This window comes from Scyliorhinus torazame, chromosome 2 (assembly GCF_047496885.1).
Source record: "Scyliorhinus torazame isolate Kashiwa2021f chromosome 2, sScyTor2.1, whole genome shotgun sequence".
Lineage (NCBI taxonomy): Eukaryota > Metazoa > Chordata > Chondrichthyes > Carcharhiniformes > Scyliorhinidae > Scyliorhinus > Scyliorhinus torazame.
Genome location: NC_092708.1, coordinates 289,915,435 through 289,942,113, shown reverse-complemented (window position 1 = coordinate 289,942,113; position 26,679 = coordinate 289,915,435). Strand labels below are relative to the sequence as shown.

At 46.8% G+C, this 26,679-nt stretch overlaps 1 protein-coding gene across 4 annotated transcripts in view; it reads left to right on the top strand.

Annotated features, from left to right (window-relative positions):
* Window positions 1-26,679, top strand: part of strn3 (striatin, calmodulin binding protein 3) — a 437,029-nt gene that overhangs the window by 356,803 nt on the left and 53,547 nt on the right. For all 4 annotated transcript variants that reach the window (XM_072488228.1, XM_072488218.1, XM_072488210.1 and 1 more), the window contains 2 exons: window positions 9,589-9,636; window positions 14,310-14,431. In XM_072488228.1, the coding sequence (XP_072344329.1) occupies window positions 9,589-9,636; window positions 14,310-14,431 (170 nt within the window). The remainder of the gene's footprint in view (window positions 1-9,588; window positions 9,637-14,309; window positions 14,432-26,679) is intronic.

Genomic DNA, 26,679 nt, shown 5'->3' with positions numbered 1-26,679 from the left:
ACATCGTCCCAATTCAGGGCATAGATGTTTACTATCACCACCAGCATCCCCTCCAGTTTCCCACTTACCATAACGTAGCTTTCCCCAGAGTCAGCCACTATATTCCCCACCTCAAATGCCACCCGCTTATTGACCAAAACCGCCTCCCTTTCATTTTAGAGTCCATTCCCGAATTAAATACTTGCCCAGCCCATCCCTTCCTTGGCCTAGTCTGGTTCCCCACCTTCAGGTGAGTCTCTTGTAGCATGGCCTCATCCGCCTTCAATCTTTTTAAATGTGCGAACACACGGGCCCTCTTGACTGGCCCATTCATTCCACACACGTTACATGTGATCAGCCTGGGCCCGCCACCCCCTCCCCCGGGCGAATCAACCATAGTCCCTCTTGGGCCAGCCTCCGGCCCGGGCCCGCACCTCCCCAGGTCCCATCGTCATCGATCTTCCACTCCTTACACTTCAAAAATTCTACCCCTGTCAGCATTACATCCCCTGCCCCCATCCCCCCACTGACCTTCCACTCATTCCCCCACTGAGTATCTGTCAACTAGCCCGCCCAACTAGCCTGGCAGCCCCCGCCCGTGGTGCCTAACATTGATTCCCCTCAACCCCTCCCCAAGCCCAAACAAAAAGGTCAACCCCCCATCTTCCAACAGAGAACAATAAGCAAAGCTGAAGCTGAAAAAGAAAAGGTCCCCAAAAGCAAATTAACAGCAGCACCAAAGCATCTCCACCAAAGTTCAAAGTCCATCTTCACCTGCCAGTCCATTGTCTCTGACAAATTCTATTGCCTCCTCCATCATCCCAAAGTACAGCTCCTGACCTTCGTAGGTCACCCACAGATGTGATTGATTGGTTTGATTTATTGTCACATGTACCGAAGTACAGTGAAAAGTATTTTTCTGCAGCCAAGGGAATGCACACAGTACGTACATAGTAGACGAAGAGAATAATCAACAGCGAACATTGACAAATGGTACATCGACAAACAGTGATTGGTTATGAGGCAGCATATGAGACTTGACTCAGTGTGGTCACCGATTTGTGATAATCACCGATTCGCTCCAGGGAGTCAGGCGGGGGTTCAGGAGGTGGCAGCGGGCAAGGATTGAGAGATTTGGGGATTTCTTCATCGAGGAGGGTTTCCCGAGCTTGGAGGAGCTAGGGTAGGAGTTTGGGTTGCCAGTTGGGAAGGGTTCCGGTTCCTACAGGTACGGGATTTTGTTCAGAGGCAGGTCCCGAGCTTCCCTCGCCACCCACTAAGGGGGCTGCAGGATAAGGCGATGTCAAAAGCAGGGGTTGGGGAGGGAGGGTCTCGGAAATATATAAGGAACTGATTGAGTGGGAAGGGGTGCCAATTGGGGAGGTAAAGAGAAAATGGGAGGAAGAACTGGGAGGGGAGTTGGAAATCGGGTTGTGGGAGAAGGCCAGGTTTAGCCTGATCTAGTTCAAGGTGGTCCACAGGGCTCATATGACTGTGGCTCGGATGAGTAGGTTTTTTGAGGAGGCGGAGGACAGGTGTGGGGTAAGTCCTGCAAACTATGTACATATGTTTTGGGCGTGTCCGTAGCTGAGGGGAATTTGGCAGGGATTTTCAGATGTCGTATCCGAGGTCTTGGAAGGAAGGGTGACTCGAAGCTCAGAGATGGCAATACTTGCAGTGTCGGAAGATCCAGGAGCCCGGGGATGGGGAGAGGCCGATGTTTTGGCCTTCGCCTCCCTGGTGGCCCGGAGACGGATTTTGCTGGAATGGAGGGACTTGGAGCCTCCAAAGTCGGGGGTTGGGTCAGTGACATGGCAGGGATTCTTAGGCTAGAGAAAATAAAGTTTGCCTTAAGGGGTTCAATACAGCGGTTCGCTCAAAGGCGGCAGCCGTTCATCGACTTCTTCAAGGAAAATTGAGAGACGGGTCGGGGGGGGAGGCATGGAAGTGACAAATAAGGGCAGGGAATCTAATGTATGGATAGTTAGGGTTTAGGGCTGGGGGGCGGGGGGGAGTTGGGTATGTTATTGTTGGTTATTTGTGTGTGTTGGATCTCTGTTGTTTAAAATGTTAAAAAATTATAAATGCCTCAGTAAAATATTTTCTAAAAAGTAAAGATCCCGCGAGGCATGACAGCCATCGGGAATCCCGGGGAGGCTTCCCCCAGGACCTACTGGCCGTGCTGCGCCCCAGTCCTGGTGGGATAAGGCCGGTAGATCGCGCCCACATTTTAAGCCATTTTAAGGATGTGTGTTCAGTTTTTAAAATGTTAGGACTCGCCAAGAGAATATCTGTATTTTGTAAAAATATACAGTGTGAGGTCTTAATCTCTCTCACTTTTGAATATGATGTGGAGATTGGACAGGGGTGAGCACAGTAAGAAGTCTTACAACACCAGGTTAAAGTCCAACAGGTTTGTTTTGAATCATTAGCTTTCGGAGCACTGCACCCTCATACGCTGCAGGAAAGGATGTCCCGAAGCGTGGTACATTGGCGAGACCATGCAGACGCTGTGACAACGGATGAACGGACATCGCGCAACAATCGCCAGGCAGGAATGTTCCAGTCCAGTCAGGGAACACTTCAGCAGACAAGGGCAATCAGCCGCTGATCTTCGGGTAAGCGTTCTCCAAGGCTGCCTTCAGGACGTGCGACAACGCAGAATCGCCGAGCAGAAACTTATAGCAAAGTTCCGCACACATGAGTATGGCCTCAACCGGAACCTTGGATTCATGTCTCGTTACATTCACCCCCCACCATCTGGCCTGAGCTTGCGAAATCCTACCAGCTGTCCTGGCTTGAGACAATTCACACCTCTTTAACCTGCTCCGCCTGGACCTGTAAAGACCTAATTACCTGCAAAGACTCGCATTCAAAGCATTGTCTTGCATTTTTTACTTTGTCTATATACATATATATATGTATGTTTCTGGAACATACCTCTTCATTCACCTGAGGAAGGAGCAGTGCTCCGAAAGCTAGTGATTCGAAACAAACCTGTTGGACTTTAACCTGGTGTTGTAAGACTTCTTACTGTACCTTTAAATATGTTTAATAGCACTATATTTCTTTGTGAATTGCTGAAATTAGTCTGGTGATTCAGCCTTTCTGTTTCACTTGCCTAATTGCTGGCTATTATCACATACCGTTCCTTAATTGCCCCTTAATTGGGTACTCTAAGTTTAAAAGAAATGCCACTTCAGAGCCTTGGCACAAAATCTAGACTTCAGTTGCAGTACTGAAGAAGTACTGCAAAATGTCAGAGAACCATGCCTTCTCTCAAGTGGATGTAAAGGATATTATGGCACTATTTCAAAGAAGAGCATGTTAGTTCTCCACAGTGTCTGGCTAATATTTATCTTCAACAACAACACCACCAAAACAGATTATCGGGTCATTATCTCATTGCTATTTAAGGATATTGCTGTTTGTGAGGCATTGCTGTACCCAAGTTGGCTGTTGCTTCCTACAATAGTGGCTGAATTGGCTGTAAAGCATTTTGGAATGTCCTGAGGTTGTAGAAGGCATTGTGTGTCCTTTTTTTCCGAATCAGTTGGCAGTGTCCAAAAATGTTGCTGAAATATAGGTGAGAATGGTTAACATACTCTGTAGACATATTACTAGACAAGACATATGAATATTTGCAATGGTCGAAATTCTCCGGCTGTTGCATTAATTTTTCCTGCCGGCAGTGCAACTCTGCCCCGCAGGGTTTCCCAGCGGTGTGGGGTGGCTTCAATGGGAAATCCCATTGACAAGTGATGGGAAGAGAGAATCCCACCGCCACTGAACGGAGCGACGCCGAGAAACACGCTGCTGGGAAACCGGAGAATCCAACCCAATATCTCACCAAATTTTCATATTTTAAGATTAGCCAAACAGGGAATGAAACCTAACTTGAGAAAATTGTCCATCAAAATTCTCCAGCTAATATTCTGTTAGAATGTAAGAAGATCCCAAAACATAGAAAGTACAAACAGGAGAAGATCATTTGGTCCTTCAGGCCATTCAGTATGATCATGGTTGATCTTCAAGTTCAATACCTTGATCCCGCCTCCCATATCCCTTGATCCCTTTAGCCCCAAGAGCTATATCTAATTCCTCCTTGAAATTACACAACGGTTTGGCCTCAACTACTTCCTGTGACCTTCAATGAAAATATTCCAATGGAAATTTCTTCCCCTATTAACCAACTGTTCTGTCTATTTAATTTTCATGCCTGTCAGTTTTTGTCATGTTCAAATGGACAGTTCATTTTCTGTCTCGCCAAATTATATTTTACGCTAGTTTTGGTCTACTTGCCCCTCTTCATGCTACTCTGTCTCAGTTCCCTCATAGCTATTATCTTTTATCAACTATAGTCGCTTGATTCTACTTTAGCAAAATTTCTCTTTCTCAATAGATTTCTTTCTACCAAGATGATTGAGCTCAAAATACAATGGTGGGCAACAACTTCACCCAGCATCATACTTATCTGACTGCCTCCTTCTGCACAAGTAATTACCAAAATAGAATATGAGAATTAGAAGGAGGAGTAGACAATTCAGTCCCTCAAGCCTGCTCCACCATTCAATATGGTCATGGTTGATCACCTCCCGTCCTCAACTCCCGTTTTCCATAACCCATTACTAATTAAAAATCTGTCTACCACCTCAAATTTGATCTTAAAGTCCCGGCATCCATTGCACTCTGGGGTAGTGAATACCACAGATACACAATCTTTGAGAGAAGTAATTTCTCCTCATCTCTGTTTTAAATCTGCTACCGTTATCCTAAAACTGTAACTTTCTCGTTCATAATTGCCCCACAAGAGGATACATCCATTCTAAGTCTACTTTGTCAATACCTTTTATCCTCTTATATACCTCAATTAGATCTCCTCTCATTCTTCTAAACCTGAGAGAATAGGCCTAAACTGCTCAATGTCTCTTCACAAAACAAACCCCTCGTCCTTGCAATCAATCGAGTGAATCCAATCACTATTTGTCGATGTACCATTTGTCAATGTACTTTGTCGATTATTATTTTTTGTCTACTATGTACGTTTCCTTGGCTGCAGAAAAATACTTTCCACTGTACTTAGATACATGTGACAAATCAAATCAGAGTAAAATCAACCTCCTCTGAACTGCCTCTAATGCAACTATATCCCTCCTCAAATAAGGGGACCAAAACTGTACACGGTACTCCAGGTACGGTCTCACCAATGCCTTATACAGTTAAAAACATAGAAAGTACAAACAGGAGAAGATCATTCGGTCCTTCAGGCCTGCTCCACCATTCAGTATGATCATGGTTGATCATTGTAGAAGCCAAGTATTTCAAATACAACTAGTATAGGTAAAAGATAGCTGTTTAAGCATAAATGTTGAGCCCCACTTTTAATACCCATTTATACAGCATAATTCACTTATACTGAAGTCCGTTGTTCTGGCAAATGCATATTTTCAAAGACAGTGTGACATTAAAAAAAAAGCACAGTTGCAAGATAATTTGACACTGTCTTGTGCTAATTGTCAAGGCCAAGGGATTGAATACACAGCAACATGAAGGCACCATTGTTCACAATGCAGATAACAGCTAGGTCAGAAAAGCTGATGTTGCACATTGAAGATGGACGGCTTGCCATCAAATCAAATGTGTTTGAGTCTAACCCAAACCAATTAGGATTATATTGGGGTGTAATTAGATGACTTAAGACAGATATGAAAGTGTATAACTGAAAAGTTTCTCCCGGCCATTTCAGGTTAAGTTTTGTCTTTCTGTTAGTTTAGTCAGTTTTTGCCTTTGATTCTAGTCTCCATTTTAGTTTATGTCTTTTGGGGGTTGTCAGTTTAACAGTCTGTGTCAGTGATGTTAGTCCACTTTTGACTTTGAGTTTGAGTTTAGCTGAAGATTAGCTTTCTCTCTCTCTTCATGTTTCATTGCCAGACTTTGACCGTTTAAAAGTTACTTTCGAGCTGTCTGCCTAAGCAAAGAAAGATAATGTCTGTAATTCTCTGAAAGCTTCGAATTGTCTACGAATTACCTTTTAAATGACTTTCAAATTGTAATCAAGCGACTACAAATAAAACAATTCTTTTTGGCACCTGAGGAGTTTATACTGCAAATTTCTGCTGAGTTCCAGTATTCGCAAAGTGCTACTGATAACCGAATAGCAGAGATGATATAAATTCCTTCAACTATACACAGTCGAATAATACAAGGAATCGAACAACTTAACACAGTCTACAAATATTACAAATCTTACAACTTGTCGTATTGCGCCAGGACTTGATTCATCAACTAAGCTTCCCCCAAACTTGGCGTAGTTCGACAGGTTAAGATTCCCATAATTTAAGATTCCTTCATTTTGGCGTAGTCGGCAGGATACCAAGTTCAATACCTTGATCCCGCCTCCCATATCCCTTGATTCCTTTAGCCCCCCAAGAGCTATATCTAATTCCTCCTTGAAATTACACAACGGTTTGGCCTCAACTACTTCCTGTGGTAACGAATTCCACAGATTCACCACTCTCTGGGTGAAGAACTTTCTCCTCAACTCAGTCCTAAAAGGTTTACCCCATAACCTCAGACCCCTAGTTCTGCACTCCCCCACCATCGGGAACACTTTCTGAATCTACCCTGTCTAATTCTGTTAGAACTTTGTAGGTTTCTATGAGATCCCCTCTCACTCTTCTAAACTCTGATGAATATAATCCTAACCAATTTAGTCTCTCCTCATATGACAGTCTCGCCATCCCAGGAATCCGCCTGGTGAATCTTTGCTGCACTCCCTCCATAGCAAGAGCATCCTTCTTCAGATAAGAACACTGAAACAGGTGTGACCTCATCAAACCCTATACAATTGCAGTAAAGCATCTCTATTCCTATACTCCAATCTTCTCGCTATGAATGCCAACATATCATTTCCCTTCTTTACTGCCTGCTGTACCTGCGTGTTTACTTTCAGCGCCTGATGCAAGAGGACACCAAGGTCTCGTTGAGTATCCACCCCTCAACTGACACCCATTCAAATAATTATCTTCCTTCTTATTTTTCTACCGAAGTGGATAACCTCACATTTATCCACATTATACTGCATCTGCCATGCATGTGCCCACTCACTCAGCCTGTCCAAATCTCACTAAAGCATCTTTGCATCCTCCTCACAGCTCACCATCCCACCCAACTTTGTATCATCTGCAAATTTGTAGATAATACATATAGCTCCCTCGTCCAAATCATTAATATATAATGTGAACAGCTGGGGTCCCAGCACAGATCCCTGCAGTCCCCCAGGAGTCACTGCCTGCCAAACAGAAAAAGACCCATTTATTCCAACTTTTAGCTTCCTGTCTGCTAACAAGCTTTTTATCCATCTCAAGACACTACCCGTAATCCCATGCGCTTTAATTTTATGTATTGTCGAAAGCCTTCTGAAAGTCTAAATAAACCACATCCACAGTCATCTCTACTAGTTACATCTTCAAAGAATTCTAGTAGATTTGTCGAGCATCATTTTCCTTTCTTAAATTCATGCTAACCTTGTCTGGTTATGCCACTGGTTTCTAAATGCCATGCTATGAAATCCTTGATAATGGATGAAGCAACACTTCCCTACTTTTATACTTCCCTAGCAGTGTCCAAAGAAGTGCAGGTTAGGTGGATTGGCCATGCTAAATTGTCCTTATTGTCCATAGGGTTACGGGCATAGGGTGGAGGTGTAGGCTTGTTTAGGGTGCTCTTGCCAAGGGCCGGTGCAGACTTGATGGGCCGAATGGCCTCCTTCTGCACTTTAAATTCTATGAATCTATGAGTGGGGAGCAGAGAGAGAGAGCTGTTCCCACCTTCAGGGTCCAGTGGATTCTCCTGGGTTCTCTTCGAAAAACATCACCTGACAGGAACTTCTGGTTGCGGGGCAGAATACTGTCCCTGACCAGTCCCATTGGCCATCATTTAACCAATTGAACCAAACCCCTCCAACCTTTTGGGTGTCATAAAGTCTGGGTTCTTCTGCGCAAAATACAAAACTTTATAACAGTGCTCTATTTTGACATGTTGAGTTCCTTACTTCCTCTGCGCGACTTCAAGGTTGTCTCCATTAACGATCCACAGACCAAAATCGAAAGGAATTCAGGGAATCAACAGAAAGGGCCCTTACACTCTGTACTGCCACATTCTGCAGTTCCTCTCCATTTAAGTAACATTATGCTTTTCTGTTCTTTCTGCCAATGTGGATTTTTTCCACATCATGCTCCATCTGCAAATATTTTACCCACTCACTTAACCTATCTATATCCTTTTGCAGCAAAAAAATGATGTTGAAAATCAATACATTTCCTTCAGGATCATGGACTTTATTATTCCCTGCTATGTGGGAGGAAGGTGTGCTCAATATGCCATATTTAGCAAAATTGAAGTCTTTCTTTAGAAATTAGTTAGAAATTTTACAAACACTGCACAGAGGAAATCTTCCTCTATGGCAGTGTTTTTCAAACTTTTTTCTGGGATTCATTTTTATCAACTGGCCATCCTACATGATCCATGCCGGTCAACCTTCGTGACCCACACCAGCCGACTGACCTCTGTGACCCACCATTTTCACTTATGTGACAGATGAGCCTGCTTGCTCTTCACAATCTCATTTGCTTTGTTATTCAATGTTACATTTCTGACGATGACTTCAGCTAATGACTTAAGATCTCACTGCATCCATTGAAATAAATAGAGGTTTGTCCTTGAACTCGCCATGCTTAGTCTTCAAATGTCTTTGAAGTTCTGAGGCATTTGCCAGTGCTTCCATTCAAATAACACACAAACTTTGAATCCTGACTTGCAATGGCACAATTAATAACCCATAGCTCAAGTAATCATCATTATGCTGCTTTGTTCCTGTTTTCAGCTTATTCTTTATAGGTTGTTCACCAGAGGTCCTGGAGTTCACACCAGAACTGCTGGCAAATGCAAAATGGGGGAATCCCTCACCCGCGCACCCAGAACATGTGACGTCAGTGTACGTGGTGTGTGACCTGCCCTCTGCCGCCACTCCAGGCAGGAAGACTGCAGCGATATTTTTTTTTTAATAAATGTCCTGACTACACGAGGAGGCGTTTTGCCCCACTGGGCTCCGGGAGGCCTGCGCACTGCTGAGGGGGCACACATGTGCGGAACGGCCGTCTGAAAACCGATCACATCGTTGGACACTTCCTCCCGCGATCGGGAACGCCTCACCGCATGGCCCTGCGATCATGAACGCCGCGACGCATGGAACCGCAACCCTCCTTACACCCAGCCGCAGGTCGCAACCCTGGGTTTAAAAATGCTCTGTGGTGCATTATTTCAAGTTATTGAAATTATTTTGCCTTGTTTTGTACTTATTCTGAATAGGTGAAATATTTGAAAACTGCAATACAATTGTTTTCTGTTGCAAGCTTTTATGTGAGTACAGATTTTCATGGTAATGTTAAAGATTAGTTCTGTTTTGCTAAAATTGTACGTGGCGATTCTCCATAGTTGCACATATCTATAACAAACAAATAGAAGTCATGTGTGGCAAGTATAGTCAGCCAGCTTTAACTGCAGCAAAGAAACTGGAATATTCGGTTAATAGCAATTCTTTTCTTTCAGGAGTACCTCATTAGATGTGGAGCCAATATATACATTCAGAGCCCATATGTAAGTAATATCAGCTTCATCATGTAGTTCATTTTATAATGAGAATATACAACAAAAAGTATATAGAAAAATAGAGTAAATTGTTTTACTCATAGTTAAATTAGGATATTTTTGCGTGGGAACCGGGTGAGGAGCTGGTCTAAAAAAGGGGATGGCTAGTCGACGAGGGGAGGGGGTAAAGAGCCCCCCAACCCGGTTGATCACGTGGAACGTGAGAGGGTTGAATGGGCCGATTAAGAGGGCAAGGGTATTTGCGCATCTAAAGAAGCTAAAGGCAGACGTGGTCATGCTTCAGGAGACGCACCTGAAACTGGCGGATCAGGTCAGATTAAGAAAAGGATGGGTGGGACAGGTATTCCACTCGGGCTTGGATGCGAAAAATAGAGGGGTGGCAATACTGGTGGAGAAACGGGTATTGTTTGAGGCGAAGACCATAGTGGTGGACAGTGGGGCTAGATACGTGATGGTGAGTCGCAGATTGCAAGGTGAAGCGGTGGTGCTGGTGAACGTATATGCCCCAAACTGGGATGATGCGAACTTTATGAAGCGTATGTTGGGGTGCATCCCAGACCTGGAGATGGGAAAGTTGGTAATGGGGGGGGGGACTTCAACACGGTGCTGGACCCAGGGCTGGACCGGTCCAGATCTAGGACCGGGAGGAGGCCGGCAGCGGCCAAGGTGCTTAAGGGCTTTATGGAGCAGATGGGAGGAGTGGATCCCTGGAGATTTACTAGACCAAGGAGTAAAGAGTTTTCCTTCTTCTCCCATGTCCACAAAGCGTACTCCCGGATAGACTTCTTTGTCCTGGGAAGGGCGCTGATCCCGAAGGTGGCAGGAACGGAGTATTCGGCTATAGCCATTTCAGATCATGCCCCACATTGGGTAGATCTGGAAGTAGGAGAGGAAAAGGAGCAGCGCCCACTCTGGAGATTAGATATGGGACTGTTGGCGGACGAGGGGGTATGTGTAAGGGTGAGGGGATGTATTGAAAGGTACCTAGAGATCAATGATGACGGAGAGGTCCAGGTGGGAGTGGTCTGGGAGGCGCTGAAGGCGGTGGTTAGAGGGGAGCTGATCTCCATAAGGGCCCATAAGGGGAAACAAGAGGGTAAAGAAAGGGAGAGATTGTTGGGGGAGATTTTGAGGGTGGATAGGCAATATGCGGAGGCTCCAGCTGAAGGGCTATACAGGGAAAGACTGAGATTGCACACGGACTTTGACTTGTTGACCACGGGTAAGGCGGAGGCACAATGGAGGAAGGCACAGGGAGTGCAGTATGAATATGGAGAGAAGGCGAGCCGGCTGCTGGCCCAACAACTTAGGAAGAGGGGGGCGGCGAGAGAGATCGGAGGGTTAGAGACGAGGAGGGAAAGATGGAACGGGGACCGGAGAGGGTGAACGGGGTGTTTAAGGTATTTTACGAGAGGCTATATAAGGCTCAACCCCCCCAGAAGGGAAAGAGGGAATGATGCGTTTCCTAGACCAGCTGGAGTTCCCGAAGGTTGAGGAACAGGAGATGACAGGTCTGGGAGCGCAGATTGAGGTGGAGGAGGTGGTAAAAGGAATTGGGAACATGCAGGCAGGGAAGGCCCCGGGACCGGATGGGTTCCCGGTGGAGTTCTATAGGAAATATGTGGACCTGCTGGCCCCACTTCTGACGAGAACCTTTAATGAGGCTAGGGAAAGGGGGACACTACCCCCGACGATGTCGGAGGCGACGATATCGCTGATCCTGAAAAGAGACAAAGACCCGCTGCAGTGCGGGTCATAGAGGCCTATTTCCCTCTTGAACGTAGATGCCAAGCTTTTGGCCAAGGTGATGGCGACGAGGATAGAGGACTGTGTCCCTGGGGTGGTGCACGATGATCAAACGGGGTTTGTTAAAGGGAGGCAATTGAATGCTAATATACGGAGGCTGTTGTGGGTGATGATGATGCCCCCACCGGAGGGGGAGGCGGAGATAGTGGTGGCGATGGATGCAGAGAAAGCATTTGATAGAGTGGAGTGGGACTACCTGTGGGAAGTACTGAGGAGATTTGGATTTGGAGAGGGGTTCATTAGATGGGTTCAGCTCCTGTACAGGGCCCCGGTGGCAAGTGTGATTACAAATAGGCAACGATCTGACCACTTCCGACTATATAGGGGTACAAGACAGGGATGTCCCCTGTCCCCGTTACTGTTTGCGTTAGCAATTGAGCCATTGGCCATAGCGCTGAGGGGCTCTAGGAAGTGGAGGGGGGTACTTAGAGGAGGAGAACAGCATCGGGTGTCATTATACGCGGATGATTTGTTGTTGTATGTCGCGGACCCAGTGGAGGGGATGCCTGAGATAATGCAGACACTCAGGGAGTTTGGAGAATTTTCAGGATATAAATTGAATATGGGGAAGAGTGAACTGTTTGTGATGCACCCCGGGGAACAGGGCAGGGGAATAGACGATTTACCGTTGAGGAGGGTAATAAGAGATTTCCGGTATTTAGGGATCCAGGTGGCCAGGAACTGGGGAACCTTGCATAAGCTTAACTTGGCACGACTGGTAGAGCAGATGGAAGAGGACTTTAGGAGGTGGGACATGGTGCCCCAGTCATTGGCGGGCAGGGTGCAGGCGGTTAAAATGGTGGTCCTTCCGAGGTTTCTTTTTGTGTTCCAGTGCCTCCCTGTACTGAACAAAGGCCTTTTTTAAGAAGGTGGACAAGAGTATTATGAGCTTTGTGTGGCTGGAAAGACCCCAAGAGTAAAGAGGGGGTTCCTGCAGCGCAGTAGGGACAGAGGGGGACTGGCTCTGCCGAGTCTTAAGTGATTATTATTGGGCCGCCAACATGTCAATGATAAGTAAGTGGATGAGGGAAGGGAAGGAGCGGCGTGGAAAAGACTGGAGATGGCGTCCTGTAGGGGAACTAGCTTAAAAGCACTGGCGACGGCGCCGTTGCCGTTCTCCCCGAAAAAATACACCACAAACCCAGTGGTGGTGGCAACTCTGAAAATTTGGGGGCAGTGGAGACGACATAAGGGAGTGACGGGTGCCTCAGTGTGGTCCCCGATAAGGAACAACCATAGGTTCGTCCCGGGAAGGATAGATGGGGGATTTAAATCTTGGCAGCGAGCAGGAATTGCGAAATTGAAGGACTTGTTCTTAGACGGGACGTTCGCGAGTCTGGGAGCACTGACAGAAACATATGGGTTGCCACCTGGGAATGCATTTCGCTACATGCAAGTGAGGACATTTGTGAGGCAACAGGTGAGGGAATTTCCGCAGCTCCCGGCGCAAGAGATCCAGGACAGAGTGATTTCGGGGGCATGGGTGGGTGATGGCAGGGTGTCAGATATATATAGGGAAATGAGAGATGAGGGGGAGACGATGGTAGAGGAGCTGAAGGGAAAATGGGAGGAGGAGCTGGGGAAAGAGATTGAGGAGGGGCTGTGGGCAGATGCCCTAAGTAGGGTAAACTCTTCGTCCTCGTGTGCCAGGCTCAGCCTGATACAATTCAAGGTTCTACACAGGGCGCATATGACTGGAGCAAGGCTGAGTAGATTTTTTGGAGTGGAGGATAGGTGCGGGAGATGCGCGGGAAGCCCGGCGAACCACACCCACATGTTTTGGTCATGTCCCGTATTGCATGGGTTCTGGGTGGGTGTGGCAAAAGTGATTTCAAAGGTGGTGGGGGTCTGGGTCGAACCAGGCTGGGGGTTGGCTATATTTGGGGTTGCAGATGAGCCGGGAGTGCAGGAGGCGAGAGAGGCCGACGTGTTGGCCTTTGCGTCCCTAGTAGCCCGGCGAAGGATTCTACTTGCGTGGAAAGAAGCTAAACCCCCGGGCGTGGAGGCCTGGATAAACGACATGGCAGGGTTCATAAAATTGGAGCGGATAAAGTACGCACTAAGAGGTTCGGCTCTATTTTAGTTGCTATTTCTGTTGTTTCTTATTTTGTTGTTGGCAGTTGCCGTTAGTTAGCATATTATTTATTTCAAAAACGATCAATGTATATATTATTACAAAGTTGTAAAATGGGAAATTTTTGTTTGATTGAAAACTTTAATAAAATATATATATTTTTTAAAAAATGCATTAAGAGGTTCGGCTCAGGGGTTCACCGGGCGGTGGCAACCGTTCCTCGACTATCTCGCAGAGCGATAAGGGAAAATAGGAAAGGCAGCAGCAGGGGGGGGGGGGGGGGGGGGGGGGCGGGGGGGAAGAGGGAAGAGGGCTCATTTGGGTCTTCAGGGGTTTTATGTGTGTGTTTATATATTAGTTATTTATATTTGATTTCACAAAGTTACTATTTTAGTTATTCTGTTGTTTCTTATTTTGTTGTTGGCAGTTGCCGTTAGTTAGCATATTATTTATTTAAAAAACGATCAATGTATATATTATTACAAAGTTGTAAAATTGGAAATTTTTGTTGGATCGAAAACCTTTAATAAAATATATATATTTTTTTTAATTAGGATATTTTGAAAACCTAACTAATTCTCTATACTTTAATGATTCCAGTGAGATAAATTAATATTATACGAACATACATATGAGTGATGATTGATAATGTATGACCTTTTGAATAGTTAATATTAATGGTTTAGTAAGCACTTACTTTTAATTACAGTGAAGCACTTGATGATAACTTCCTAGATTGCATAGATTACATAATTATTTTACTGATTCTTTTTGTTTCCAGTGGACCTGTACTTTCTTTAGCAATTAGTTCTAATGGTGAGCAGTGTTTCAGTGGTGGAATTGATGCAACAATACGATGCTGGAATATGCCCGGTCCCAATGTTGATCCATATGATACATATGGTAGGTACTAAATGGAAAACACATTTTGAAAATTTCTGCTTGTTCTTTAATTGTCCAGTAGTGTTATGGACAGGAGTGGGCTTAATTTAAACATCCTTGATTTCTCCTCACATCACTGTCCATAAACTCAAAGGTGTTTTGATTTTTATTTCCCCATTTATAAGCGTGGAATATTTTCAGTTTTGGTGTTGTAGACGGAGGCAAAGAATCCCACGAGAGGCCATGCTGACAGGGTACAACTCACTTTAATTCACACTAGTCACAATAATCACTCCTCTCCACACTCCACTCCCCGAACGGTCTCCTTCCCTGAACTGCTTCCAGGTCAGGGCTTATATTCCGTGGGGAGCTCTTCCAATTAGGGGGGAGCACCGCCCCCTAGTTATCCGAGTATCTCACACTGGTGAACTTCAGGCTTGTCACGTGCAGGCTGTGTGTTCTCTTGAGCGCCTGCTGCTTCTGGCTGTAACCCTGCTTCTGGTCCTGGTGTGTTATTCTGCACGCTGGCTGCTTTTTCTGGACTTTGAAGCCTGAACTACGGCAAAAGAGAACGGTGCTACAACCGGTTGGATGGAGGAGAAGTTGCTTGCAGGGGAAAGAGAGGATGGAGTTGCCTGCCTGCTGTTGCCACGGCTGAGACTCGTACTTGCTGCTGGCTGCCTTTCTGGTTACCGGATGGGAGTGAAACACTGGGTGAATTTTGGTTGGCCGCAGCCAGGTTGAAAGTGGAGGAGAATGGACTTGCTTTTGCAATTTTAGACTGGATGGTGCCTGGAAATTGAATGCTGGAACTGAGAGCAATGGGGCGGTGGCCCAATCGACTATGTGTACTGATGTTAGTTTTGGTTTATTGTTGAAGGAACTGACTGTATGGTTATTATTGTATTTTTGTTGTGTATTATTTTGGGCAAAGTGGCTGGGCGCTCGCCAGTCGCGGCCCTCCTGCTTCTGTGCACTGGGGGTTGAGGGGGCCTTCCCAGTGCTAGTGAGGGGGAGGGGGTGTTCTCTCTCTCTCCTTAACCGTGCACTGCCTGTCCTTTTCCGTGAACTGGGCTGCTTGTGGGTGTCTTTCCACCGATGTGGGGCTGCCGTTGAGGCAAGGTCAATACGTGTCCTTTTCCGATGGTCTGTACTGCTCCTTTGGGTGCCTTTCCACTGATGTTGGGTTACCGTTGGGGAGGTGGGGACAAAGTGGCCGAATGCTGGGTTTGCAGCTGGTGGTTTGTTTAAAGGAACTGTTTTGGGTTGAACTGTGCCCCCTCTTGGGAGAGAAGGGGGTGTTTTTTCTGCCTCTCTCACACATTGTGCCCTGCACCGGTGTGTCCTTTTCTTGTGGTGTGTGCTGCTTGTTTGGGAGCCTTTCCTTCAATGTAGGGCTGCCATTGGGGTTGGTGGTGGTGTGTGTATGCTGGCTTGAGAGCTGATGGATTTGTTTTTTTTGTGTCTTGTAAATGCTTTTAGCATATTCCTGATTTTCGTGACTGTTTTTAGCATGTTGCTGATTCTTTTGTATTTTTGAATTGTCAATAAATTTCAAATATTTCTCCTTCCCCGAACTGCTTCCAGGTCGGGGTTTATATTCTGTGAGGAGCTCCTCCAATTAGGAGGGAGCTTCACCCCCTAGTCACTTGCATAGCTCATTCTCGGGTGTGTAGGAAGGGAAGCGGATGCCATACAGCTCTGTCCCTGTAGGGGGTCATAACAGGTGTGATCTAATTACGATTAATAACCCCACAACAAACTTAAGATAGGGTAAAACCAGAGGGTTACTTTATTTTACTCACACCCAAAATGCAGTAAGAGGGTTCACAATGTCCCCCCCCCCTTTTTTCATTCAAATAGGAAAAAAGGGATAGCGGAAGGAAAGAAAAAAATACAAGGCAAAGACCACAGAGAACATAAGAATTATTGTAAGAAGTTTTACAACTTGGTGTTGTAAAACTTCTTACTGTGCTCACCCCAGTCCAACGCCGGCATCTCCACATCATAAGAATTATTGTTTCACATGAGTCCAAAGTCGAAGTCCCAAGGGTATATTTTTTCCGAGTTAGCAGGTTGAAGACAGATAGTGGATAATTCACTTTTCCAGTAGAGACCACTTCCAATTTGAGATGGACCCGTAGGGATGAATTTGACTTTTTGGTGCTGATACAGACGTTCCAGTCCGAACTGCATGAACAGCCCTGCCAAAAAGTAAGACTTAATCATAATTCTTAATTTAGTATACAAATTACTTCTTATTCATTCACAGGATGTGAATTTTTGCACGGGTTTCATGCCGTGTCCATGGCAAGCTGACTCTGATTCGCCCACCCCAGTATCACTTAAGCACTTTAATCAAGGGATGGCGCACCATTTAAACGCCTCCCTCACACTTGTTCCAAGTCCAGTCAAGAGGATGGCTGCCCCAAGGCTCTCTGAGGGAGCATTCAACAGAATTCTGGAGGAGAGGCAGGACATCCTGTACTTCCAAGCAGGCCAAAGACCCACCAACAAGGTTACCAACCTCACATGGGAGGCGTTGGCAGCCCTGATGAGCGCTAGCTCCCTGCACAAGACGACGTGCATCCAGTGCAAGGGGAAGATGAATGACCTCCGTGCAGCCAGGGTAAGTCACTCTTCTCATTTGTCACCGCTTACCCGTTCACACATCCGTCACACATGCCCGAACTGAAATTCCCCTTGCTTTTCTAGGAGAAAGCTCTCCGTTTTGCCGGCAAGGAAGTGGACCTCTCCTGCGCTGAGGCCAAGGTGCATGCAAGAGGAAAAAGTGAGGGCAACACAATAAGCAACTCGCCATCCTCCCATTACTCCTCTCTCTCTCCCCTGTTGTTATGCTCCTGCCATGCACTGATGCCATTCCCCTTCCCATGCAGGAAAAGCTGTGGAGTATTCTGATCCATCCATCAGGAAAGCTTTTGAGACCAGCAATGAGAGTAGCACCATACAAATTTTCAGACATTTCCATGGAAATGAATGAAATGAAAATCGCTTATTGTCACAAGTAGGCTTCAAATGAAGTTACTGTGAAAAGCCCCTAGTCGCCACATTCCGGCGCCTGTTCAGGGAGGCTGTTACGGGATTTGAACCGTGCTGCTGGCCTGCCTTGGTCTGCTTTCAAAGCCAGCGATTTAGTCCTGTGCTAAACAGCCCCTCACAGCTATCATCCGCACCTTTCACCAATGAAGTGACTTTTACTTTGGTGGAAATTATTAGCAGACAGGCCTCTGGGTCACTTACTGGTGAGCACCGCACTTCTGATGATCCATGGCAGGCGGAGGCAGGTATGTCCCAGGGATCCAGCACTCGGAGGACACTGCAGGCCAGGACTCTGCTGATTGCCAGTTCAATGACGTGCCTCTGGACTCGTTCGTCCCTCAGCTTCTGGAAGTCCAAATGCAAATTTGGGGACATCAGGAAGAAAGTCTGCTTCACTGCTCGAACTACAAGGCTAACTGGAGGAGTCCTTTTGCCTTATATCTGAGGAGATCGGGCTGACGCTCTTGAGGCAATCTGACCAACACTGCAAGGGTGGCGTCTGCAGTGGAGACCTTGGTGCAGGACGTTCACTCCATGGTGCAGGACGTTCACTCCATGGTGCATGGCGTTCACTCCATGGTGCATGGCGTTCACTCCATGGTGCAGGGTGTTGGCTCCATGGTGCAGGACATGCACTCCATGGTGCAGGGCGTTCGCTCCGTGGTGCAGGACGTTCGCTCCGTGGTGCAGGACGTTCGCTCCGTGGTGCAGGACGTTCGCTCCGTGGTGCAGGACGTTCGCTCCGTGGTGCAGGACGTTCGCTCCGTGGTGCAGGACGTTCGCTCCGTGGTGCAGGACGTTCGCTCCGTGGTGCAGGACGTTCGCTCCGTGGTGCAGGGCATTAACTCCGTGGTGCAGGGCATTAACTCCATGGTGCAGGCACTTGTGGGCATCAACGAGTTTGAGCCCCAGAGGACGGCATGGCTTTGGATCTCACTCCAGTTGCCCCTCAATCCCGAGGAGGAACCCGGGACCCAGGGTTTCCCGACCACCCATAAGGAGGAGGATCAGCTGATGCATATTCAGGGCCTTCCACTCAGGAGACGCTGGGTGTATCGAGCACAGCTGATTCCTCTCTTCCTGTGACGGACACTGCTCCAGCCCTACAGATAGACCAGGATGGCACCAGCATAGCTGTGCAGCCCTCAAGCAGGCCAGGACCCTCAAGTCATCTCAGAAACAGGACTTGGCAGACAACGTGCTGCCTTCTCCTCAGCTGTGGATCCTGGGAATACAGCAAGGTTAGAAAGGTTAAGAAATTGTAGTTGCACAGTGGTGTTGCATGCGTGTTGTTAGCCACTTTGGATTTGGATTTATTGTCACGTGTACCAAGGTACAGTGAAAAGTATTGTTCTGCGTACAGTGCAGGCAGATCATTCCATACATGCAAAGCATAGGGCATACGATAAATACACAATGTAAATACATTGACATCAGGAGAAGCATATGGAGTGTAGTGCTATTCCGTAAAGACGATATGTGGAGAGATCCGTTCAGTCCATAGAAGGGTCATTCAGGTGTCTGGTAACAGTGGGGAATAAGCTCTTTTTGAATCTTGGTGCATGTTCACTGACTTCTGTACTTCCTATCTGATGGAAGAGGTTGAAAGAGAGAATAACCCAGGTGGGAGGGGTCTTTGATTATGCTGCCCATTTTTCCAAGGCAGCATGATGTGAAGACAGAGTCTATGCATCTGATGCCGTCAACCATCTCCACCTCGGCACCATTGCTGCAGATAGGGGTGTGTGCGATACTTTGCTTCCTGAAGTCAACGGCCAGCTCCTTAGTTTTGCTGACATTGAGGGAGAGATTGTTATCCTTACACCACTCCACTAGGTTCTCTATCTTTCTCCTGTACTCTGACTCATCACTGTTCGCGATCCGCCCCGCTAAGGTCATGTCATCAGCATAGTATGATGGAATTGGAACCAAATTTTGCCACACAGTCGTGTATATATAGGGAGTACAGTAGGGGGCCAAGTACACAGTCTTACGGGGCCCCGGTATTGAGGACTATCGTGGAGGAGGTGTTGTTGTTTATCCTTGATGATTGTGGTCCATGGGTCAGGAAGTCAAGGATCCAGTTGCAGAGGGAGGAGCCAAGTCCTTGGTTTTGGAGTTTTGACATGAGCTTGGCTGGGATTATAGTTTTGAAGGCAGAGCTATAGTCCATGATTAAGAGTCTAACGTAGGAGTCGAGATGCTCCAGGGATGGGTGTAGGACCAGGGAGGTGGCAATCGCTGTGGACTAGTTGTGGCCGTATGCGAATTGCAGTGGATTAAGGGATTCTGGGAGTATGGAGCTGATGTGTCTCATGACCAACGTATCGAAACACTTCATAATGAGTGATGCCAAAGTCACCGGACGGTAGTCGTTGAGGCACGTTTCCTGGTTTTTCTTTGGCACTGGTATGATGGTGGTCTTCTTGAAGCAGGTGGGAACCTCAGGGTAGAGAGAGGTTGAAGGTGTCCGTGAACACACCCGCCAGTCGTTCAGTGCAGGATCTGAGTGCACGACTAGGGACTTCGTCAGGACCCTTGCTTTCTCAGGGTTCACTTTCAAGAATGCCGATCGGATTTTGGAGGCTGTGACGGTAGGTGTAGGTGTACCAAGGCTGCTGGGACAGTTGACAGTGGTTTGTTGGTTTCCTGCTCGAAACAGCATAGAATGCATTGAATGCGAAACGAGCATAGAATGCATACATGTACATAGCGAACATTTATGTAAGTATGTGAACACCTCTGTAATGTATAACCTCACTTTTGGATCCCTCTTTGTGCCTCTCTGCTCTCATTCCATTGATATATAACCTGCTGAATACACAAGTGGCGTCCATCTAGCACGTAAAAGCTGGATGCAAAAAACTGCACCACCTCCATCTCCCGCCTGCAAGGATATCGGCTCAGTGGTTGGCGTTTCCTCACGCTTATAGGACAAAGCCATGTCAGTGTAATCCTGGTAAAGAGGAGGAGACCCCCCCCCCCCCCCACCATCATACATACACACACACAGTGGTCAAGCCTACCACTCAACCCAATCATTTGGGAAAGTCTGATCTCAGCACCAAGAACCCTGCGACTGTATGCTGAGAACCATTCCTCTGGCACCAGTGACACAGATCCTCATCGCCACCCATCTAAGGAGGAACCTACATCAGGAGAGATGAGTTTAGCAACGCATCATCACCCTGATATAACCTTGGTCACAGAGAGTCTGCGAGCTGCCTTTAGCCAGACAGGAGTCCAACATTCACAGTAGCTCTTTCAGAACCAATGCTCTGTCCTCACTGTCATCATCTTCATCCTCCTCCTGCACTGTTTGGATTAGGGGCAACCAGACCATTCACATGACAGAAGCAGTTACATGGTCGGAATGTGGCTGTCACCACTCAGTGAGGAAAGACTGTCTCCCATGATGGGATTTCTGTGTCCATCCTAGTCCTGGTCATCCTTGAAGCCAGACTCTAGAACATCGAACATTACAGCGCAGTACAGGCCCTTCGGCCCTCGATGTTGCGCCGACCTGTGAAACCACTCTAAAGCCCATTATTCCCTTATTGTGCATATTGTGCATCCAATGACCATTTGAATGTCCTTAGTGTTGGCGAGTCCACTACTGTTGCAGGCAGGGCATTCCACGCCCTTACTACTCTCTGAGTAAAGAACCTACCTCTGACATCTGTCTTATATCTATCTCCCCTCAATTTAAAGCTATGTCCCCTCGTGCTAGACATCACCATCTGAGGAAGAAGGCTCTCACTGTCCACTCTATCCAATCCTCTGATCATCTTGTATGCCTCAATTAAGTCACCTCTTAACCTTCTTCTCTCTAACGAAAACAGCCTCAAGTCCCTCAGCCTTTCCTCATAAGATCTTCCCTCCATACCAGGCAACATTCTGGTAAATCTCCTCTGCACCCTTTCCAATGCTTCCACATCCTTCCTATAATGCGGCGACCAGAATTGCACGCAATACTCCAAATGCAGCCGCACCAGAGTGTTGTATAGCTGCAACATGACCTCATGGCTCCTAAACTCAATCCCTCTACCAATAAAAGCTAACACACCATACGCCTTCTTAACAACCCTCTCAACCTGGGTGGCAACTTTCAGGGATCTATGTACATGGACACCGAGATCTCTCTGCTCATCCACACTGCCAAGAATCTTACCATTAGCCCAGTACTCAGTCTTCCTTTCAAAATGAATCACCTCACACTTTTCTGCATTAAACTCCATTTGCCACCTCTCAGCCCAGCGCTGCAGCTTATCTATGTCCCTCTGTAACTTGTCCTTCCGCACTGTCCACAACTCCACCGACTTTAGTGTAATCTGCAAATTTACTCGCCCATCCTTCGACGCCCTCCTCCAGGTCATTTATAAAAATTACAAACAGCAGTGGCCCCAAAACAGATCCTTGTGGTACACCACTTGTAACTGGACTCCAGTCTGAACATTTCCCATCAACCACCACCCTTCCAGCTAGCCAATTTCTGATCCAAACTGCTAAATCACCCTGAATCCCATGCCTCTGTATTTTCTGCAGTAGCCTACCATGGGGAACCTTATCAAATGCTTTACTGAAATCCATATACACCACATCAACTGCTTTACCCTCATCCACCTGTTTGGTCACCTTCTCAAAGAACTGTATAAGGTTTGTGAGGCATGACCTACCCTTCACAAAACCGTGTTGACTATCTCTAATCAAATTATTCCTTTCCAGATGATTATACATCCTATCTCTTATAAACCTTTCCAAGATTTTTCCCACAACAGAAGTAAGGCTCACTGGTCTATAGTTACCGGGGTTATCACTACTCCCCTTCTTGAACAAGGGGACAACATTTGCTATCCTTCAGTCTTCTGGCACTATTTCTGTAGACAAAGATGACTTAAAGATCAAGGCCAAAGGCTCAGCAATCTCCTCCCTAACTTCCCAGAGAATCCTAGGATAAATCCCATCTGGCCCAGGTGACTTATCTATTTTCACACTTTCCAGAATTGCTAACACCTCCTACTTATGAACCTCAAGCCCTTCTAGTCTAGTAGCCTGAATCTCAGTATTCTCCTCGACAACATTGTCTTTTTTTTTCTGTGTGAATACTGACAAAAAATATTTATTTAGCACCTCTCCTATCTCCTCGGACTCCAAGCACAACTTCCCACTACTGTCCTTGACTGGCCCTACTCTTACCCTAGTCATTCTTTTATTCCTGACATATCTATAGAAAGCTTCAGGGTTATCCTTGATCCTACATGCCAAAGACTTCTCATGTCCCCTCTTGGCTCTTCTTAGCTCTCTCTTTAGGTCCTTCCTAGCTAACTTGAAACTCTTGAGCGCCCTAACTGAACCTTCATGTCTCATCTTTGCATAAGTCTCCTTCCTCTTGACAAGTGTTTTGACTGCTTTAGTAAACCATGGTTCCCTCACTCGACCACTTCCTCCCTGCCTGACAGGTACATACTTATCAAGGACACGCAGTAGCTGTTCCTTGAACAATCTCCACATTTCCATTGTGCCCATCCCCTGCAGTTTTCCTCTCCATCCGATGTATCCTAAGTCTTGCCTCATCGCATCATAATTGCCTTTCCCCCAGATATAACTCTTGCCCTGCGGTATATACCTATCCCTTTCCATCACTAAAGTAAATGTAATCGAATTGTGGTCACTATCACCAAAGTGCTCACCTACCTCCAAATCTAACACCTGTCCTGGTTCATTACCCAGTACCAAATCCAATATGGCCTCGCCTCTCGTTGGCCTATCTACATACTGTGTCAGGAAACCCTCCTGCACACATTGGACAAAAACGGACCCAACTAATGTACTCGAACTATAGCGTTTCCAGTCAATATTTGGAAAGTTAAAGTCCCCCATAACAACTACCCTGTTGGATTCGCTCCTATCCAGAATCATCTTTGCAATCCTCTCCTCTACATCTCTGGAACTTTTCAGAGGCCTATAGAAAACCCCTAACAGGGTGACCTCTCCTTTCCTGTTTCTAACCTCAGCCCATACTATCTCAGTAGACGAGTCCTCATCAAACGTCCTTTCTGCCACCGTAATACTGTCCTTGACTAACAATGCCACCCCTCCCCCTCTTTTACCACCTTCCCTGAGCTTACTGAAATACCTAAATCCTGGCACCTGCAACAACCATTCCTGTCCCTGCTCTATCCATGTCTCCGAAATGGCCACAATATCGAAGTCCCAGGTACCAACCCATGCCGCAAGTTCACCCACCTTATTCCGGATGCTCCTGGCATTGAAGAAGACACACTTTAAACCACGTTCCTGCCTGCCGGTACACTCCTGCAACTTTGAAACCCTACTCATGACCTCACTACTCTGAACCTCCTGTATACTGGAGCTACAATTCAGGTTCCCAAGCCCCTGCTGAACTAGTTTAAACCCTCCCTAAGAGCATTAGCTAATTTCCCCCCCAGAATATTGGTACCCCTCTGGTCCAGGTGCAGACCATCCCGTTTGTAGAGGTCCCACCGACCCCAGAATGAGCCCCAATTATCCAGAAATCTGAAACCCTCCCTCCTGCACCATCTACTAAAGCATCCTGAGCTCCCCTCCCCATCTGGCCCTCGTCATCGCCTGACAGCTTTCCTCCTCCTCCTCCCGGTGTTCCCCTTGGTGGACTCTTCGACATCCTCCTCATAAGAGGATATGTGCCGCTCATCCATATCCTCCTCTGCCCAGTCCTTGCCCTGTTCCTGTGGCAGGTTGTGGAGGGCGCAGCACACAACCATGGTGTGTAACACTCTCTGGGGAATATATTGGAGAGCTCCACCTGATCAGTCTAGTCTTGGCACCGCTTCTTAAGCATCTCAATCGCCTGCTCAAGCAAAGTATGAGTAGCAGCATGAGCCTCATTATAATTGTACTCTGTGGCCTCCACACAACTTCATCAGCCATGTCCTGAGGGGATACCCCTTGTCCCCGAGGAACCAACTCTGTAGCTGATGAGCTCCATCAAATACCTCCGACAGCGGCCAATGATGTAGCTCTCCGGGAACCTAGCACACACTTACAGGATGTGCTTGGCATAGTTGAAGACAATCTGGACATTCAGGGAGTGGATGCCCTTGCAGTCTTCAAAAGAAACATCTTGATACCATGGGGAACGGAGAGCCATGTGCGTGCAATCAATAGCTCCCTGCATTTGTGGTGTTGCCTTTTTTTTACCTACTGTAAATATGGCAGTCAGTGAGGTTGCCCTCCTTTCTTTTGATATCTATACTATATTGCTCTGCGTCACCAGGTATCAAACAATACCACCACAAGGTTCAACCGGCTATCGATCAAAGAGCTAAACACCAGTTAGTTAGTTCAAGGTCAAGCGTACTTTATTTACACACACAATTAGTCATGCAACATAAACACTACTAGTTAAACTGCACCTATCGACTATGGCAACCTGTACTTAACTTCAGGCACCCGCCTTAGGTCAGAGGAACAGTGGCCGTTGTTCGATTCTGGATCTATCGGGTCTGTAGAAGTAACTGCTGCTCAGCTAGGCTCATCCGTCTGGTAGCGGGCGTATAACTTGAACTTGCTTCTGGTAGTGCTGCACTTGGAAGTGGCGTTGCCGGAGCGCCAGGTCCAAGAGAGGCCGAACACATGGTGGACTCTCTTTTTATTCTTGGGGGTTTTCGCGCTCTTTTGGGCGGTCCTTCAGTTTGGACCCCACTATATGGGCGATTCCTGATCATTGCATTCGATTCGAACCAATAAATGGGCGGGTGCCTTGATGGCTGGGTGTGTCGCAAGCGGTCATTGACCCTGTTGTTTACACTTCCCTAGTACAGGGAGTGGCGCCGAAATGTCTGGGACTGTACCGGTCATTCATGTACCAGTCGTTTGGCGGAGATGGGCCATCAAATGCTAATCGGTCCATCAAATGCTGATCGGTTGGGGTTTCGATACAGTCTGGATTCCTCACTCGCAAATATACATTTCAGGCTCTGAGCCTGCCTGAATCTCGCATTGCCCATTTTTCCCGCTATGCTTTGCGACCTTCTCTGTTGCTGGTTGTAAGTGGCCATCCCAGATGGCTACATTCCGTCCTCTTGACCCTCAATGCGAAGCGTGACGGATCACACTACTGGATCTTTTCCTGTTCTCTGACATGCCGGGTACCCTCAATCCAGGACAGGTTCTACCCTACTCTCCTATGGGTCAAAATATTTACCTAAGTTTCCCTAATACACTACTTATTCTAAAAATTCTGAGGGGGCACTTAACATTCAAACATACACTTCAGTCTCTTTACACAAAAAGGGAAACCTCTAACTGTCTCTAACTAAACTACACTCATGCTGCTTTCTAATAACCAAAAGAACGTATCTTACAATACAAAATAACCAATAGCAGCATCACATTCCTACTTATCACTAATGTCCATGTACAAAGAAAGTAGCTCTATTAAAAAAACAACAACCGCGGAATCTATCAGGGAGGAAGGTTCAGAAAGAGTGTGGGGTTTGCTGAAGTCCGAGGAAAGGGGCTCTAAATGTATATACAGGACGGCGGGAGGCTGCTCTTCTCCATTTCCGAAGTCTGATCGTCTGGATGACACTGCACAATATAGCTATCACCAGTAGGGCTTCTCCTGTGTATGACAGGGAGTACCATTTTATGATATTCTCGCACCATGTGGGGGTATCAGTGGCTGTGTCTTATGTGTGGTGTCGCGTCCGGGCTGGGGGTGTCATGTTGGGTGGTAATGTTTAGGGCCTGTGTGGTGAGGGATGGGTAACGGGCGCAACTGTATTGCTCCAACGACTATCATGATGCAGATCATCAGGTTCGTCTTCATCTCGTCTGTATTTTTCTCCGTCTTCAGGTATCTCCGTATCTTCCTGGGAGTACAAGCATAATATCTCGTCTGCCTGTTTTCCTTAATCAATTTCCCATTTAGAATCGTCACCATGTGTGACTCCCTCATTTTGTTTTTTAAACAACCATTTGGGAGACAAGACATCCAAAAAAGTTCTGTCACAGTGCGAGCGTTCTCGCAGCCTGTGTTTGATGGGCTGAGTGGGCGGACAATTTCTCCGTCCTCTGCAAACTCGTTTCAACCAAGTTGATTTGAACATGTAAATAGCAGGTGGGGGGATAGCAACCGAAGGGTCGCTGGAAAGGGGACAAAAGTTGTGGCAAAAGTGCATTCATTAAACCACAGTCGTAAAAAG